The sequence below is a fragment of the Scyliorhinus torazame genome, unplaced genomic scaffold (genome assembly GCF_047496885.1).
Source record: "Scyliorhinus torazame isolate Kashiwa2021f unplaced genomic scaffold, sScyTor2.1 scaffold_513, whole genome shotgun sequence".
In the NCBI taxonomy this organism is placed as follows: Eukaryota; Metazoa; Chordata; class Chondrichthyes; order Carcharhiniformes; family Scyliorhinidae; genus Scyliorhinus; species Scyliorhinus torazame.
Genome location: NW_027308240.1, coordinates 89,544 through 109,508, shown reverse-complemented (window position 1 = coordinate 109,508; position 19,965 = coordinate 89,544). Strand labels below are relative to the sequence as shown.

The 19,965-nt window shown below is 48.1% G+C and overlaps 1 protein-coding gene across 1 annotated transcript; it reads right to left on the bottom strand.

Annotated features, from left to right (window-relative positions):
• Positions 1-7,135: 7,135 nt before the first annotated feature.
• Positions 7,136-12,821, bottom strand: LOC140406372 (bone morphogenetic protein 2-like). The gene is made up of 5 exons (XM_072494460.1): positions 12,330-12,821; positions 11,730-11,857; positions 11,469-11,579; positions 10,764-10,971; positions 7,136-7,784 (listed from the first exon to the last, which is right to left on the bottom strand). Exons 1-5 carry the CDS (start codon positions 12,778-12,780, stop codon positions 7,348-7,350), a joined length of 1,335 nt encoding a protein of 444 aa, XP_072350561.1. The 5' UTR covers positions 12,781-12,821; the 3' UTR covers positions 7,136-7,347.
• Positions 12,822-19,965: the final 7,144 nt, after the last annotated feature.

Sequence of the window (19,965 nt, the reverse complement as noted above, 5' to 3'; positions counted from 1 at the left end):
CATTCTACGAATAATTGACTCACTGGCTTGAATTTCTGGTGGCCTTTTGGCTGATAGAATCCCTATAGTGCAGAAGGAGGTCACGTGGTCCATCGAGTCTGCACCAACCCTATCTAGGGGCTTTTCACAGTAACTTCATTGCAGTGTTAATGTAAGCCTACTTGTGACAATAGTAAAGATACAGATAGGCCCAATCCCCCACCTTTTCCCCGTAACCACATAACCCCACCTAATCTTTGGACAAATGGACGATTTAGCATGGCTAATTCACCTAACCTGCACATCTTTGGATATCAAGGGTAGGATCAAGCCCGAGATCAGGCGTAATGCCCGTACTTGGTCAGAATCTGGTATGTCTCTTTGACGGGATCATGAATTGGATTCAATTCAAATTTGAATTGGTTTTTTTTCAGCAACAAGGAGATGGATTAAGGGCTTGCCCTGTCCACTCTGAGCATTGGCCTTGTAACTCTGAGAAAAGATTTTCTTTTCACTCAGCTGTACTTGGAACATAGTGTTATCCCACCAGGAACGTGCACCATCGTGCTTTGGTTGACCAGATCTTTGTGCTCCGAATGTTCATTCCTTACTGAAGCTCTGGGATGTGCATATCGACACCAGCATCAACACAAATGATGTCGTCCGTCGCACATCATTGAGAATAAAGCATCCCATAAAATCAAGGTAAACATACAAAAAAACCATGAACTCATTATACACTTAAACAGGAAACACCGCATTGAAAGAATATTACTTTTTAACACTGTGCATTTGATCTGTGTGATCGGGTGCAGAGTGGGAATTGTCATGATATTCAGGTAAACATCATGGTGCAAACATACATACACACTGATGGACAGATCAACGGACCAATAAATACACACACAACACCACAGCCAATCACAGGCAAGAGAATACACACTATAAAATGGGGAACACGACACTTCCGGCTCATTCCAGCAGGAGACAGCTCAGGGCACAGAGCTCCCAGCAAGCGACTCAGACATTTACCATGTGCTGAGTGCTTCTCCAAGATAGTGTTAGGGCTAGGTCCACAGATTCAAGGGTAATGAATGAACCACAGTAACCTGTTTACCATTGTTAATATTGTTAGTAATAAAACTGAGTTGTACCATCCGCAACCGTGTTGGTTCGTCTATGTAGCAGAGCACCCAACACGACATAGTACCAGGATTGGAACCCGGTAACTGTGAGACCTACCTATGCATCCTAAGGAATCCGCCATCCTGCGCCATGGATACCGTCAGCACACCGCGGCCGCTCCAAATCGCTCGGAAACCTCGGCGTCAACTGGAAGCTGTTCAAACAGCACTTCCAGTTCTTCTTGGAAGCCACCTAAAGGGAGATCGCTTCGGACACCAGGAAAATCGCCCTCCTCCTCTCCACGGCAGGGCAACACGCCATCCATGTCTACAACTCCCTGGTGTTCGCGGAAGGTGAGGACAAGACCAAGTACAAGACGGTCCTTCTCAAACTCGAGCAACGCTTCAGCGTCGAGGTAAATGAGAGTTTCGAGAGGTATCTCTTCCAGCAGCGCCTGCAGGGTAAGGATGAATCCTTTCAATCTTTCCTTACACACCTCCGTATCCTCGCTCAGTCCTGCCGTTACGATGCCACCTCCGATTCAATGATTCGGGACCAGATTGTTTTTGGGGTCACCTCGGGCACCCTACGCCAGCAGCTCCTCAAAATTAAAGGCCTCACCCTAGCCTCCGTCATCGAAGCCTGCGTCCTTCATGAAAACGCGACCAGCCGCTACGCCCAATTTTAAGCGGCCGAATCGGCACGGCAGCGGTCCTACACGGCCAAATCAGCAAGGCAGGGGTCCTACGAGGCCGAGCGGGTCCAGGCAATCGAGTTCCTCCCGGCCTGCGGCCCGGACGAGGGCGGCCATTTCGCGCGCTTTCAGCGGCCTCCCGCATTTGTGTGCGCCAAAAAAGACGTTGATGCAGAGGGACGTGATGCAAAGGCGCGCCCGACGCAAGACTGAACTGCGCATGTGCGGTGGCGCAATGAACGCCATGACATTACAACATGCGGCAACTGTGGAGCCGCACATTTAAAGCGGCAATGTCCGGCAAAGAACCGACAATGCCTCCGCTGTGGCAAGATGGGCCACTACGCTGCCTGCTGTCGAGCAGCTCAACCTGCCAACGCTCCCTAATTCCGACAGCCTCGCAGGGACGTGCGGACCATTCAGCCTCCATACTATGAGTCATACCCAGACGATATGCAAACCAGTGACACAGACGACTGGGACGCCTTCCGTGTTGCGGTCATTGATAGGAACAGGATGTCTCCAAGCAGGACCCACCAGCCGATGCCAGTGAACAGTGTCAATCCGGGTGATGAATGGTGTGCCACCCTAACGGTCAACCGATCACCGATAACATTCCGTTTGGACACTGGTGCCTCCGCCAACCTAATAGCATGGTCAGCCTTCTACGCCTTGAAGGTCAGACCACCAATTCGGCCATCCCGTTGCAAGATGGTCGACTACAACGGAAACGTTATCCCGGCCATGGGATCCTGCCAGCTCCAGGTGACACACAACACATACACGGCCACACTGTCCTTCGAAATAGTCCGATCATCAAAGGACTCCCTGCTAGGCGCACAGGCATGCAAGGTTCTCCACCTCGTGCAACGAGTCCACGCTCTGTTTCCAGACGGCACGTCTGACTTCCCGGATGCAGAATTTAGGGCACAGCTCCAGTCGCTCCTCGCCCACAACCAGGAGGCATTCGAGGGCATGGGCACACTGCCCTATACCTACAGAATTCGGCTCAAACCGGACACCACCCCGGTCATTCACGCACCTCGCAGGGTCCCAGCGCCACTCAGGGACCGCCTCAAGCAGCAGCTGCAGGATCTCCAGGACCAAGGGGTGCTATCCCGGGTCATGGAGCCCACACCATGGGTCAGCTCCATGGTGTGTGTTAAGAAGCCCTCTGGCGAACTCCGGATCTGCATTGACCCGAAAGACCTGAACAACAACATAATGAGGGAACACTACCCCATACCCAAACATGAAGAGATAAATAGCTAAATGGCCCGGGCTAAAATCTTTACAAAGCTGGATGCCTCGAAGGGTTTTTGGCAGATCCAACTGGACCAGTCCAGCAGGAAGCTGTGCACCTTCAACACTCCTTTCAGCAGGTTTTGCTATAACAGAATGTCGTTTGGCATCATCTCGGCATCCGAGGTATTTCACAGGATCATGGAACAGATGATGGAGGGCATCGAAGGGGTGCGCGTCAATGTTGACGACGTCATCATCTGGTCCACCACACCACAGGAGCACATCAGTCGGCTCCAGCGCGTCTTTGCGCGGATACGGGAAAACGGCCTGCGCCTCAACCGAGCCAAGTGTTCTTTCGGCCAAACCGAGCTAATGTTTCTGGGGGACCACATATCCCGGTCAGGAGTGCGTCCGGATGCAGACAAGGTGAGCGCCATTACAACCATGCCGCAGCCGGCAGACAAGAAAGCAGTGCTACGCTTCCTAGGCATGGTCAACTTCCTGGGTAAGTTCATTCCCAACCTTGCCTCCCACACGACGGCTCTTCGCCACCTAGTAAAGAAGTCCACGGAGTTCCAGTGGCTGCCACACACCAGAAGGAATGAGAGAAGCTCAAAATTAAGCTCACCACAGACCCGGCATTGGCGTTTTTCGACACATCTCGTGACACTAAAATTTCGACTGATCCCAGCCAGTCCGGCATTGGGGCAGTACTCCTGCAACGGGATGACACTGCGTCATGGGCCCCGGTCGCCTATGCCTCGCGGGCCATGACCCCCACAGAACAGCGCTACGCGCAGATCGAGAAGGGGGGCCTGGGTTTGCTAACCGGAATAGACAAGTTCCATGACTACGCGTATGGTCTCCCCCAGTTTACCGTTGAAACCGACCATCGCCCCCTGGTCAGCATCATACATAAGGACCTGAACGAGATGACCCTTCGCCTCCAGTGTATCCTACTCAAGCTCAGGTGGTACGACTTCCAACTGGTCTACACCCCGGGAAAGGACTTTATCATTGCGGATGCCCTATCTAGAGCAGTGAACACACCGCCCGATTCGGAGGGGTTCGTCTGTCAGGTCGAAGCGCAGGTGGCCTTCACATCGGCAAATCTGTCAGCCGATGACTCAAGTCTGGCCCGTATTTGCCGGGAGACTGCGGCTGACCCCCTTCTACAACGTGTGATGCGCCACATGATGGGAGGGTGGCTCAAAGGACAGTGCCCACAGTTCTACAATGTCCGAGACGACTTGGCCGTCATCGATGGTATCCTCCTAAAGCTGGACCGGATTGTGATTCCACACAGCATGCACAAGCTGGTCCTTGACCAATTACACAAAGGCCATCTGGGGGTCGAGAAGTGCAGACGGAGGGCCCGAGAGGCGGTATACTGGCCGGGCATCAGTGATGACATTGTCAATATAGTGCTCAACTGCCCCACCTGCCAAAGGTTTCAGCCGGCGCAACCTCCTGAGACGCTTCAGCCCCATGAGCTGGTGACGTCCCCCTGGGCGAAGGTGGGTGTGGACCTTTTTCATGCGCTCGGCAGGGACTACGTAATCGTCATAGATTAATTTTCGAACTATCCAGAGGTCATACGCCTACACGACTTGACATCGTCCGCTGTCATAAGGGCCTGCAAAGACACCTTTGCTCGCCACGGCATTCCGATTACTGTCATGTCGGACAATGGGCCCTGTTTTGCCAGTTAGGAATAGTCTTCTTTTGCTGCTTCATATGGCTTCACACACATGACGTCCAGTCCTCTGCATCCCCAGTCCAATGGAAAGGCAGTGAAGGGCGTTCACACCGTCAAGCGGCTCCTCTGCAAGGCTACTGCTGCCGGATCGGATTTCTGTTTAGCCCTGCTGGCCTATCGCTCGGCCCCACTAGCCACTGTCCTCTCACCAGGCCAGCTGTTGATGGGTCGCGCCCTCAGGACCACTGTGCCATCTATTCTGGTCCCCGCAACCAACTATGGTCCAGTACTGCACAGGATGCGGCAGCAGCGGGTTTGCCAGAAGGTGGCACATGACACACGGGCAACTGATCTTCCCGCCCTGGCGCCTGGGGACGACGTCCGCATCCACCTACCAGAGGGTGGCTGGTCAGCACCTGCCGAAGTTCTCCGACGCGTGGCTCCCTGCTCGTTCCTGGTTCGCATGCCTGATTGCGCCTGCGAATGGAGCCATCGCCGGGCTCTTCGCCTGCTTCCACGCTCGCTACGGGAACTTACACCGGTGCCATGCCTTCCTGTTGTTCCTGATGTCGACTTCGTGGAGCTTCCTGCCACCATGCCCATTCCATCGTCGCCTGTGGCCAGGCCCATTCCTCAGCCGGTGGATCCTGACCCACCCTGGAGGTGGTCAACCCGAATTCGTCGCCCACCTACTAGGCTGGACTTATGAGCCTGTTTGAACATTGAACTCACTGACATATCATACCACTGTGTTAATATGTTTCTCTTTTTTTCTCTTGTCGTTACAGGAGTTTGTTTTGACGTTTAATATTTCCACCTGTTTTGTTTATGGTACAACCTCGTTGCTATGCTGCACCTGACATCGTCCCATGTATATAGTTTAGCCTCATGTACATGCTGTAGATATTGCACACACACACATTCAGCTGCACTCAGTACACATCTCTATTTATTACCACATAGGCACATGTTCTTGTAAAAAAGGGGGATGTCATGATATTCAGGTAAACATCATGGTTCAAACATACATACACACTGATGGACAGATCAACGGACCAATCAATACACACACAACACCACAGCCAATCACAGGCAAGAGCATACACACTATAAAATGAGGAACACGACATTTCCGGCTCATTCCAGCAGGAGACAGCTCAGGGCACAGAGCGCACAGCAAGCGACTCAGACATTCATCATGTGCTGAGTGCTTCTCCAAGATAGTGTTAGGGCTAGGTCCACAGATTCAAGGGTAATGAATGAACCACAGTAACCTGTTTACCATTGTTAATATTGTTAGTAATAAAACTGAGTTGTACCATCCGCAACCGTGTTGGTTCGTCTGTGTAGCAGAGCACCCAACACGAGAGGAATCACCTGAAAATTCAGCAGCACAAACTATTCCAATCAAGCCCCACTCGCCACATATTTGATTGCAAGTCACACTCCCACAACTTGTACTGTAGCTAGGGTCAGTTTGGCAATTGGACCATCGTTAGCAAGTGAATTTGTTCCCTCAACCATTCATACCCTGGGACTTGCCCGTCAATACCTTGGATCTCACATTGGGGTGAGCAACAGATCGGCTTCTAGGAGTTCAGGAAAGTTGCTTTTGAGGCACATAGTTAATAACAGAACTTCATAACTGTTGTGCGGCTTAATCAGACTGTTCCATACCATACTTCAGAAAGGGGGGGGGGGATCAAACATACTATAAGTTTAATTCAAAGCAAATTACTGCGGATGCTGGAATCTGAAACGCAAAGCGAAAATGCTGGACAATCTCAGCAGGTCGGACAGCCTCTGCGGAGAGAAAAGGGAGCTAACATTTCGAATTAGCAAAATATAAATGATCTCCGAAACGGAGCCAGCTTTTTATGCGGGCTGCGGATTGTGATGGTAAATATCTCTGCTCTGTAACTTCTTTGCTGAGATTGTCTCTCCTTTCTTTTAAAAAAAAAAGAGGAATCAAACTTGGAGATCGACCTGAATGCATTTCACACACAGTCCTTGTTCTGAGTTTAATTGCTGTTTCTCCTTCACATTTAATAAATATCTTCTGTCACTGTTGGAGGATTGTCTGGCATCTTTGACTTTGTCTACATATATGTTTCTGGAACCCACCACTTCACTCACCTGAGGAAGGAGCTGCATTCCAAAAGCTAGTGATTCGAAACAAATCTGTTGGAGTTTAACCTGGTGCTGCAAGACCTCTTACTGTGCTCACCCCAGTCCAACGCCGGCATCTCCACATCACTGTTGGACAAGTGTGAGGGCGGAGATGGCCATCGAGCTATGTTACCATTCAGTAACACACTGTACTTAACGTTATGAAGAGTTGGTTTATCATATGGTCAACGTGAAACTGATGAAACACATAGGCATTCAGCAATTTTATTACAAGCAATCAATTCTGTACAGACACAGAAGCATCAACACTGAGCTGTGTAGGGGTAATGATAAGTTAAATTGTGTGTGTATTCAGCTAATTGACAGAGCAATAACTTGATATCATTTTCTCAACAACAACAAAAAAACACCTTTCCATTTATATAGATTCTCAGGGTGTTCGAAAGCACTCTGCTTCGGGGAGTGATGCCTTCAATCAGTGACATCCACAACTCACAGCGATCATATCGTCGTACTGTTTGAGAACGACGTTCTCCTCATGGTCAAAATAGAGCAGGTTTATGGAATGCAGTGTGTCCGGGACACAGCACGGGGTGCCCGCCGCTTGGGAAAGTTTCAGCGTGTGGACGATGGACTGCACCGTGGCGTGATTGGTGGCTTTGAAGCCTTGCCCCAGAGGGAAAGGGCAGGAGCCTTTGCAGTAATAGGCGCTGTAGCCCCTGGGGGAAATGATCCAGGTGGACCAGCCCAGCTGCTCGAAGTCCACGTAGAGAGGGTGTTTCTGGCAGGGCCTCGCAAGGACAGGGGCAGCTCGGGGTTTCCTGCTCTGTGCCACCCGGCCTGAAGAAAGAATGGTATTTCCAGGAGGCAGTGCTGGAACAAGATGCATCATCTCCAATACTGTGTTGTCTCCTAAACAAAGAGGAACCATTGGCTTTATTGCACCACCTCCAAATCACACCAAAAACAGAGACAAATATACTAAGAGAGCCAGAGACTAACACATTTGGAAGGATTAGAGTCAATATACTTATTTTCCTCATGATGAACTGTGATTCAGTGTAATTGTGCCTATATATTGTATATGTGTGTATATATATATGTATACACACACATATATACAATATATACATATATATGTATATATTATATAATGAGAGAGAAAATGGCTAATGTTAAGATTTGTGTGTGTATATATACATATATGTGTGTGTGTATGTATATGTACAAGTGTGTACATTATGTATGGTAAGAGAGAGAATGGCTAATATTAACACAATTATGCATATATGTGTGTGTACATGAAAATATTATATTCTAGGTATATACGTGTGTATATTATATATAGTGAGAGAGAATGGCTAATGATAGAAACATTATATATATATGTGTATATGTATACTATATGTATATATGTGTGCTTATTTTATATCTTACAGAGATAGATATATTTCTGTTTTTAAAAAATGGGTTAAAGGGACACGGGGACACGTAGGGAGGTAGATTTGAGGCCAGTCATGATCTGTTTGAATGGCGGAGCAGGCTCGAAGGGTTAAATTGCCTACTTCTGCTCCCAATTCCTATGTTCCCATCTTCTTCTTCTTCTCGGACAGTTCTTCAGTATCGAGGATGACTTGCTTCCACTCCGGGGAGGTGGGTTCTGGGGTGGCTGTAAATTCCGATCCTGCATCCGCAGACTCTGCCACAGGTTTGGCAGGTGGTGACTGATCAGGTGGGTGGGTGGGATCCTCTGGATTCTGTGCTCTCCTTCCGCTGTTTACACTTGGCCACTGCGTGCTCCACCCTGTGACCCTCGAGGTGATTGGCGCCTTTGCGGATGCTGCTTCTCCAGTTTGTGCGTTCTGAGGCAGGTGATTCTATGTGTCGGAGGGGTGTTGCATTTATTCAGGGAGGCTTTCAGAGTGTCCTTGTAGCGTTTCCTCTGCCCTCCTAGTGATCGTTTGTCATTGCGGAGCTCAGAGTAGAGCACTTGTTTTGGGAGTCTTGTCACAGGCATGTGGACAATGTAGCTGTCTTATCATATATATATATATATAATATATATATATATACAAAAATAATATATATATGTGTGTGTGTACATATTATATATTGAGAGAGAATGGCTAATGTTAACAACATTATGTGTATATGTAGGGATATATTATATTATAGCTTTATATGTACATAAATTATACATTGTGATGGAGAGAATGGCTAATGTTACCATTGTGTATATATGTGTATAAATATATATCTTATATACTGTGAGAGAGAGTGGCTAATATTAACAAAAGTATGCATATACATATGCGTGTGTGTATATCTATGTATTATATTCTAGGTATAGTTATGTGTACAGTACATATATAAAAGTAAAGGTAAAGTCGCCATAGTGGCAGATAACCATAGGCTGCTTTCCCATTTGAGGGGGGAGCTGACTGGTGGTGATTTAACCTGAGGATCACCACACCTCAGGTGAGGGGCAGGGTTGAGAAGATGGGGTCTTCATGAATAACCTCAGTATATTAGTACATATAAATATATAGTGAGAGAGAGAATGGCTAAATATAACAACTTTATCTATGTATGTGTATATGTATTATATGTATACATTGTAGGTATAGATGTGTGCACATATTATATGTAGTGAGAGAGAATGGCTAATGTCAACAACTTAAATTTATATGAATGTATTTGTATAAATTATATTCTATGTATATATGTCTGTATTTTATATATACTGAGGGAGTATGGCTAATGTTAACAACATTATGTATATATATATGGATATGATAGGTGTATGTATATATATATGTGTGTGCGTGTGTGTGTGTTATATAGTGTGAGAGAGAGTATGGCTAATGATAACAACATTATGTAATTATGTGTATGTGTATAATAGAGGTGCATGTGTGTATAATATATACAGTCTGAGAGAGAGTATGACTAATGTTAACAACATTATGCCTATATGTGTATATGTATATTGTAGGTGTGTATATATATATATATGTGTGTGTGTATGTGTGTATATATTACATATAGTGTGAGAGTATGGCTAATGTTAACATTACGTGTATTTATGTATATTAGAGGTGTATGTGTGTGTGTATGTGTGTATATATTATATATAGTCTGAGAGTAGAATTTACAGTGCAGAAGGAGGCCATTCGGCCCATCGAGTCTGCGCCGGCTCTTGGAAAGAGCACCCCACCCAAGGTCAACACCTCCACCCTATCCCCATAACCCAATAACCCCACCCAATACTAAGGGCAATTTATCATAGCCAATCCACCTAACCTGCACATCTTTGGACTGTGGGAGGAAACCGGAGCACCCGGAGGAAACCCACGCACACACGGGGTAATGTATGGGTAATGTTACAAACATTATGTATATTATAGATGTGTATATATATATATATATATGTGTGTGAATATATTATGTATAGTCTGAGAGAGAGTATGGCTAATGTTAACAACATTATGTATACATGTGTATATATAATAGATGTATGTATATAATATATGTATATAATATAATGTGTGCGTATATATTATATACAGTGTGAGTGAGAGTATGGCTAATGTTAACAACTTTCTGTATTGAATATTTAGCCATGCACATTTTACCATTTTAGATGCCAATAGTTGCTTACCATAAAATGACCACAACTAAATGGTTCTTTTAAAATTTGTATATAAACCAGCCAGCAAAAAACAACAACGACCGAAGCGCTAAAAAATGAACTACTTGTCAAACTGAGCTTAGAAAAGGGGTGTATAAATTGTCACCCGCTTTAATCAACAATGTGTCCAGCCACAGGTTGGCTGGGTTACGCCTGTAATGCTGAGCACTGCACACCCCAGTAGAATTTGCCCCCTTCACCTGTCAAAGTCGGTGCCCTGGAGCCCTCGGGGGTGCGCCGCCTCCTGTCGTCGGTGAAGAGCACCAGGAAGGGCTGCGAGTTGTTCCGGTGATCGCTGCTCTTGGCAAATCTGACCGGGCTCAAATCCAGGGAGCCTGCGGCCGGGGGGATGCTGGTGATGATGGTGAATCCATGGTTGGAGCTGCTGTTCCTAACCCACTTCCACACCTGGGTGAAAGTTAAAAACCGTCAGAACTGCTGCCAGTATAGATGCCGCCTGTGCACAATGCTACAGAAATGCAACCCCCCCCCCCCCCCCCCCCCCCCCGGGCAGGAGTAAATCCTGAAAACTGCAGATAACATCATGCAAGACTAGTTGGATATATTGCAAAAGGTGCGGAGCTAACAGAGAAAAATGGTCTCATAAATTTTATGCTAAACATATTAAAATTAGATAAACAAAAGTGAGGGATGGAAGAGCAATAAAGGCTTTTTTTTTTGCAAAACCTTATTAATGACTCAAATCGGACAATAATTGTATTTATAAAGCGAATTTATTAATAGGCTCTGGATCAATTCTTACATATATATATTATATATATATAATATGTATGTGGGTCCCTGGCTGTCAGGGAATAGGGTGGATTCTGGGGTGTGTGTAATGATTCTATTAATATTTCGACAACGAACAACTGCACAGTGGAGATCCCCAAACTGCAACTTACTGTCTGCGTGACTGTGAACACTTCCCATCCTTCTGTGTACAGAGGGATGGTTTTGGAGGAGATCAGATTGGCCCGACTCCCGCTACCGTCCAGTAACTCGCACAGATCCACCTTGTGAATGGCAAAGAAGAGGGAAGTAAAAAGAGTCAGACGTGGGGATTTGAACAAATAAGAAATAAGGTCTGGTAATCAGAATCTAATCTATTACTTGAACTGAACCCAAAAGAAAAGGCAGAGGGAGGGAAGAGTGAAAATACTCACCCTGCACAAGTGGGGGGCGTGCTGGGAACCCCCCTTCATTTTAAAAAGCCGTAACTCGGCTTTGAGGAGTTGCTCGTCCCTCCCCACTGAAGTGACATTGAAATAAAAGTAGGTTTGCTCGCCATGAACTGTAAGAGAGCAAAAGACAGTTTGTGTGTCAGGCAATCACTCCCACTTTCAAATGACAATTAATCTGTGCCGCGCCTTAAGTGTCAAGTTATACGTGAAAGATGTACAGAAAGTGCTGGCAACTCCATCTTCACAATCTTAAGGGCTGCAGACATACAGTGCATCAGCACCCAACCATGGCGACATCGCCCAAATGTACACTGACCACTTAACCTTACCTGCATTCCCTCTAATATATCAAATCAATGACTTACAGAAGATATGCAATTTGGAAATATATCCTCACATTTTATTCCATAGTGATTTTTAAACTCCCCAAATTATTTTAAAGTTATTTTCATAATCTAATTGCTCACTTTCTGCACAGGGAGTTGTATTCCATATTATTGAGACTGACCTGAATTTGCTCTTGTAAATTAGCAACTTCAATTTATTATTTATTTTCCAAAACAATGTGCATTTTTTGCAAACCTTTATCCTTAAAGCTCCGGACCAGGTTTCCTTCCAGCACACGGGGGTACTTGGTCAAGCCGTCGACGTCTGCAACCGCGCTGAAGAGGTCGAGCATGTACTGGGGAGGTCTCCCGCGGGGAAGGGCTCTGTCTGGGAACCCTCCCGTCTCAAAGGCTTGGTGGAGCCTCTGGATGGCGTGGGACACCACCCGCTTGTCCGCTCTGCCCTTCTCCGAGGGGGCTAGGAGCGAGAGGGTGGCCAGCGGCGAGAGCAGGGCGAGCCAGTGGCAGATGAAGCGAGCCGACATCCTGGAGGAGGGTTTCGGCCAGAACCTGCGCTCGGGGCAGGTCAGCGCTGAATGCTCTCCCTCTGCTTGCCCTGAAACACCTTCACGGAGCACATCAGTTGGAGAGAACAGTGCCTTCAACCCGTCAGCTAACACCAGCAGCCCACTCGCAGCCTGCTTCATATAAAGCGGAAAATGTGGAGGAACAACACGCTGTAAATCAAATGTTCAGTATTGTGCCGGCAGAGGCGAGATGGACTAACCATAAAAGAACGCCAGCAGCTTTGTACAAACACTGTCAATAGATCATCTTCTTATCGATTAAGGGACTTACTTGGGAGACCTTTTTGCTTTAACAATGTCGGAATTAAAAAAAAAATTCTAATCTTAAAAGTCAAGCCTTGTTAACCCAGAGCAATCCATTTCACAAAATCTCAAGTGTCTTAAACAGTGACCGTAAACTGTTGCCCACTATCTAACCTGGCGTTCCGTCCAAGTTTTCAACGTTAATCCATTCCAGCAACACACACACACAGTTTGATGTGTTTGTGAATTAAACATTCGCTCTGATCTGAAGATATGCCAGCAAATTATTTAAATTGTCTTTCTCGTCCAATTTATTTCAAATCGCAATGTCAACATTTTTATACCCACTGAGGGGGCAGAAGTGGTTGAAATGGACTAGTTGGAGTGAAGTCCCAGATTGTAACCTGCTTCATTCAAAGTGTTGCCCCCCCCCCCCTCCCCCCACATAAAACTGCCCCCAGGTTCAAAATGCAGGCGCTGCATTTAATAATAATAATATTTAGAGAATATCGAGAAACGAATGCAACGGCCTCTTCGTGGAAGGAAGTGTGTAGAATGTAATGGCCAATTAATGGATATCTGATCCCTTATAATTTTTGCAAATTGCTGCAAATACCGTTTCTACGGATGCAAAATAATGCATCGGAAGATGTGCAGGTTAGAACATAGAACATACAATGCAGAAGGAGGCCATTCGGCCCATCGAGTCTGCACCTACCCACTTAAGCCCTCACTTCCACCCTATCCCTGTAACCCAATAACCCCTCCTAACCTTTTTGGCCACTAAGGGCAATTTATCATGGCCAATCCACCTAACCTGCACGTCTATGGACTGTGGGAGGAAACCGGAGCACCCGGAGGAAACCCACGCACACACGGGGAGAACGTGCAGACTCTGCACAGACAGTGATCCAGCGGGGAATTTAACCTGGTACCATGGCGCTGTGAAGCCACAGTGTTATCTACTTGTGCTACCGTGCTGTCCTAGGTGGATTGGCCATGCTGAAGATTGCCCCTTAGTGCCCAAAGATGTGCAGGTTAGGTGGACTGGCCATGCTGAAGATTGCTCTTCAGTGCCCAAAGATGTGCAGGTTAGGTGGACTGGCCATGCTGAAGATTGCCCCTTAGTGCCCAAAGATGTGCAGGTTAGGTGGACTGGCCATGCTGAAGATTGCTCTTCAGTACCCGAAGATGTGCAGGTTAGGTGGACTGGCCATGCTGAAGATTGCTCTTCAGTACCCGAAGATGTGCAGGTTAGGTGGACTGGCCATGCTGAAGATTGCCCCCTAGTGCCCAAAGATCATAGATTATCATAGAATTTACAGTGCAGAAGGAGGCCATTCGGCCCATCGAGTCTGCACCGGCTCTTGGAAAGAGCACCCTACCCAATGTCAACACCTTCACCCAATCCCCATAAACCAGTAACCCCACCCAACACTAAGGGCAATTTTGGACACTATGGGCAATTTATCATGGCCAATCCACCTAACCTGCACATCTTTGGACTGTGAGAGGAAACCGGAGCACCCGGAAGAAACCCACGCACACATGGGGAGGATGTGCAGACTCCGCACAGACAGTGACCCAAGCCAGAATCGAACCTGGGACCCTGTAGCTGTGAAGCAATTGTGCTATCCACAATACTACCGTGCTGCCCTGTGCAGGTTAGGTGGACTGGCCATGCTGAAGATTGCCCCTTAGTGCCCAAAGATGTGCAGGTTAGGTGGACTGGCCATGCTGAAGATTGCTCTTCAGTGCCCAAAGATGTGCAGGTTAGGTGGGGTTACCGGGATGAGTTGGAAGCGTGGGTCTAAGTTAAGGTGCTCTCTCAGAGGGTCAGGGCAGACTCGATGCGCCGAATGGCCTCATTCTGCACTGCCGTGGATCCTCTGATTCTATTCTGTGATCCATTTGCTCCTCATTGCATCGTAGTGCATCTTTGACACACCTTTAAATTATGCAAAAAAACTAGGCTCTCACATAATAATAGCATATTGTCACAAGTAGGCTTCCAATGAAGTTACTGTGAAAGACCCCTAGTCCCCACATTCTGGCGCTTGTTCGGGGAGGCCGGTACCGGAATTGAACCTTGTTCTGCTTTACAAGCCAGCTATTTAGCCCACTGTGCTGAACCAGACCCGAACGTTCGCAATGCTCAGTATTGTTGTTGGACCAGTCTTCAGGCTGAGGGCCCTCCCTGTACCCGGGCTAGGTATTGTACAGAACAGTCTATTCCAGTGTTAGGGCAGACTAACACACCAAGGATCTGTCATGGATTGTACACGGAGGAAAATGATGAATGTGAATGGTTGGTTTAATTGTCAGAGGCTGTTAGAGACCCCCACCCCCCCAACCACACCCATTGTGTTGGAAGACGAATACTCTGGTGAATTTCTGTTCAGCCCGTTTCCCAGGGAGACCCGCTGGTGTTATCTGTGAGCTGCCAGCCTAGCCTTGTAAGAGAAAGCAAACGGAAAGGGTTTGATCATTGACGCAAATTGACTCCTGCTCCTGTTTGTTGTTTTCTTTTCAATCCAGTTTTAGCGGGGGGGGGGGGGGGCGGAGATCTAATTTTAAAATTGTCTATTTCCATTTCTAGCTGTCGCAACTAGCGGGGAGTCATTCGCACAGGATGGAACTGAGCGAGCCCCTGCCAATATTTGCTGGCGGTCAGATTTAAGGGGTGGGCTGGACTTTACATTCTGACCAATTCATTCGATCGCTGTTTAAACAGCTCCGGGGGGGAGCAAAGGGGACCTCCCCCTTGTCCCTTAACTTTGAAAGCGGACCAGTTATCCTTCAGCAGAGGATCCAACCCACTTTACCCCGTCTTTGTACAAGTCAATCCCAACATCGACACACTCGAACATTGTGGATTAGTTTCTTTACTGTGAGAGGGGAAATAAGGGGGGGGGGGGGGGTGGAATATGAGAGTTTCCTGACAAATTATGTCAACACTTCCGCGAGTTGCAGCCGGTTACTCCTCTGGAGGGACAGTGAGATCCCATCACTAGTTTTAACAGGCTCCGTATCAGCAGCATCTGAAGCGTTAAAGGACCAACTAACTCCACCATGTGTTTTTAAATGTATAACTGTGCCTTCGTTTAAAAGCACAAAATCTCACATTGGAGGCGAAAGGGAGATCTCAAACACAGAAGATAAAAAAAGACCAAAAATGTCAAACGTTGGAAAAATAACTGTTACATGAAGAACTATTTTTTAACCCCCCCCCATTACCCACCCCACAACGCCCCCCCCCCCCCCCCCCCACTCGTGCAGACTCGATGGGCCGAATGGCCTCCTTCTGCACTGTAAATTCTATGACAAATTCTATGAAATAAACCAGACACTATGCATCCGTGTGAAGTATACGCTGAAGCTGGATCTTATTTTGGGAGGAGGAATGTGTGTTGTTGACGGTTCTGGGGATACTGGGAGGAGGGGGGGTATCTATGAGCAACTCAATTAGACAATCATTGATTGGGGAAGTGATCCAAACGCCCCTTAAAAGTACTGTTAGAATGACCCCTTTCGAATGCCCTCAAAGAGAGAGATTAAAAACAGGGACAATGATACAAAGGAAATTAAATACACAGACTAGAGATTAGCCATTTAAAACCAAAACCGTATCCACTTTCTTTGAAAGGTTATTTGCACCCAGCCGCTTGTTGGTTAAGGTTTGCCCCGCGGCCGCCCGCCATCGGCGAGACCGCAAAATCCCGCCGGCGCGAACAGCCGGAAGATTAACGTTTACCTCCCTGCTCTGCAGAACAGTTTAAACTCAGACAGATCTCACGTTGTCTCCCGCCTGACAAAAAAAAACACGTTCGATGGGCAAACTCAACAAGGCAAAGTAAAGTAAATTTAATTTTGTGTTAAACTTTTCTTTCAGAACAGATTCATTAACTAAAGGACCCATTATATGATTATAAAGCATTAGTTAATGTGTGTGTGGTGAGGGGAGAGTAATAAAGGCCCATATTTTCATTAGTACAGTCTCAGGAGGCGAGGCTGGAAGAGGCTCACAGGCGTGTTGTTGTTGTTTTTCATTAGCACATAACGATTCCGCTGACATGCTTATCCCATCCAATTCCTCCTCTATCTCCGCGCTTTCCCGAAGCAGTTAAAGGTTGCATCTTTTGGCGGTGCAATCAGTGAAATGTAATTGATAAGTAGCACCCACTTCAGCAAGATGTAATTACAGGCGTTGATATTGACGCGTCCGTTCTGGCCAATGGGTCTTTTTGGATTGCGAATGGGAGTCTGCAAATCCAGGTCGAGCTCTATTTTGTGTATTTTGTCTTGTGCTCCGGCCAGGGTGCGACTTTGCGAGCCTCCAGTTCGATTTGCCTCTCTGCTGACCCCCTCCAGTGCTTTATTCCCCGAGATCGATCAGGGTTGAAGTGGGAATGAGGGTGATGCACGATCAATCACTACTGAAGCAAGATTGTAGTCCAATTGAAGGCTTTAATGAACAAGTAGTTACCCCAGCAGCTCCGGTACAGAATGACTGCTGTGGGTGAAACACAGACTCTTATGCTCCGCCTGCTGGGTGGAACCAGCAGGCAGGTTCCACCACTCATACTACAGTAGAAGGTACATCCCATCTAGGGACTGCAATACCCATAATATAGCCTACCACATTCACCCCCTGTTTAAAAAGAGAGTCCGGCGGGGGTGGTGGCCTTGCGTTTACAGTGGTAGAGGTTATAGCGGTACCCATCGGTGCCTTTACATGCAATACACATATTTACAGACAATTATTTACAAGTTCATTTTACAATGAAACTATCAGCCAGTCGGAGGCCCCGGTCGTTGCGATCGTCACAGTCCCGGCGGTGATACTGGCATTGGCTCGGGCATCCGTGGCTCTGGGAGTGTGTCGTCTTCAGCTTCATCGCATCCGGATGGGGCCAGTGGGAGGACGGATCCTCCTGGGAAGGGGGCTGCGGTGGTGTGCACCAGTGAAAATATGGTTGGGGATGGTGAGGGGGGCGGGGGTGAGGGGGGGGGATCCAGCGGGGGCCAGATCCCGGAGGGAGACTGTGCCTTGTCGGCCTTGAGGTGCGCCACATAGGCGTACTGGGGGTTAGCCTGGAGGATATGTACCCTCTCGACCAGTGGGTCCAACTTGTGGCCCGTACGTGTTTGCAGAGTAGGACGGGCCCGGGGGCTGCCAGCCATGTTGGGAGCGAGGTCCCGAAGGAAGACTTCCTAGGGAAGGCAAGGAGATGTTCACGAGGTGTTTCGTTGGTAGTAGTGCACAGTAGTGATCGGATGGAGTTTAGTGCATCGGGGAGGACCTCCTGCCATCGGGACACTGGGAGATTCTTGGACCATAGGGCCAGTAGGATGGCCTTCCAGACCATCCTCTTCTCCCTCTCTACCTGCCCATTTCCCCGGGGGTTGTAACTGGTCGTCGTCCTGCTGGAGGCAATGCCCTTGCTGAGCAGGAATTGACGCAACTCGTCACTCATGAAGGAGGACCCCCTATCGCTATGGATGTAGGCGGGAAAACCGAACAGGGTAAAGATGCTGTGGAGGGCTTTAATGACGGTGGCAGCCATCATGTCGGGACAGGGGATGGCAAAAGGGAACCGGGAGTACTCATCAATCACGTTTAAGAAATACATGTTGCGGTCGGTGGAGGGAAGGGGCCCTTTGACATCCACGCTGAGGTGTTCAAAGGGGCGGGAAGCCTTCACGAGGTGCGCTTTCTCTGGCCTGTAGAAGTGCGGTTTGGACTCCGTGCAGATTTGGCAGTTTCTGGTTACGGGCAGATGGAGTAGGGCAGATTGCGGGTTTTAACAAAGTGGAAGAACCGGGTGACAGAGGTTGTCGTGGAGGGTCCGGAGTCGGTCTACTTGTACACTGGCACAAGTGCCGCGGGACAAGGCATCAGGAGGCTCGTTGAGCTTCCCGGGACGATACAAGATCTCGTAATTATAGGTGGAGAGTTTGATCCTCCACCATAAGATCTTATCATTCTTAATTTTGCCCCGCTGTGCATTGTCAAACATGAAGGCTACCGACCGTTGGTCAGTGAGGAGAGTGAATCTCCTGCCGGCCAGGTAATGCCTCCAATGCCGCACAGCTTCAACGATGGCTTGGGCCTCCTTCTCGACGGAGGAATATCGGATTTCTGAGGCCTGGAGGGTTCGTGAAAAGGCCACGGATCTGCCCGCCTGATTGAGGGTGGCAGCCAGAGCTACGTCTGATGCATCGCTGAGGACCTGGAAGGGGTCATCGATTGCATGCATCGTCGCCCTGGCGATGTCTGCTTTGATGCGACTGAAAGCCTGGCGGGCCTCTGCCGATAGGGGAACAACCGTGGACTAGATTAGTGGGCGGGCCTTGTCTGCATAATTGGGGACCCACTGTGCGTAATAAGAAAAGCCCAGGCAACGTTTCAGGGCCTTGGGGCAGTGGGGGAGGGGAAACTCCATGAGGGGGCACATGCGTTCGGGATCTGGGTCTATGACTCCATCATGCACTACGTAGCCGAGGATGGCTAGGCGATCGGTGCTAAACACGCATTTGTCCTTGTTATAGGTTAAGTTAAGGATTTTTGCGGTATGGAGGAATATGCGGAGGTTGGTGTCGTGGTTCTGCTGGTCATGGCTGCAGATGGTGACATTGTCGAGGTACGGGAACGTGGCCCGCAGACTGTGCCGGTCAACCATTTAGTCCCTCTCCCGTTGGAAGACCGAGACCCCATTTGTGACACCAAAGGGAACCCTTAGAAAGTGGTAGAGCTGCCCATCTGCTTCGAATGCAGTGTACTTGCAGTCGTCCGGGCGAATGAGGAGCTGGTGGTAGACTGATTTAAGGTCTACTGTGGAGAAAACCTAGTATTGCGCTATCTGGTTGACCATTTCAGATATGCGGGGGAGAGGGTACGCGTCGAGCTGCATATACCTGTTGATGGTCTGACTGTAGTCTATGACCATCCTATGTTTCTCCCCGGTCTTTACAACCACCACTTGAGCTCTCCAGGGGCTGTGTCTGACCTCGATAATGCCTTCCTTTAGTAACCGTTGGACTTCCGACCTAATGAAGGTC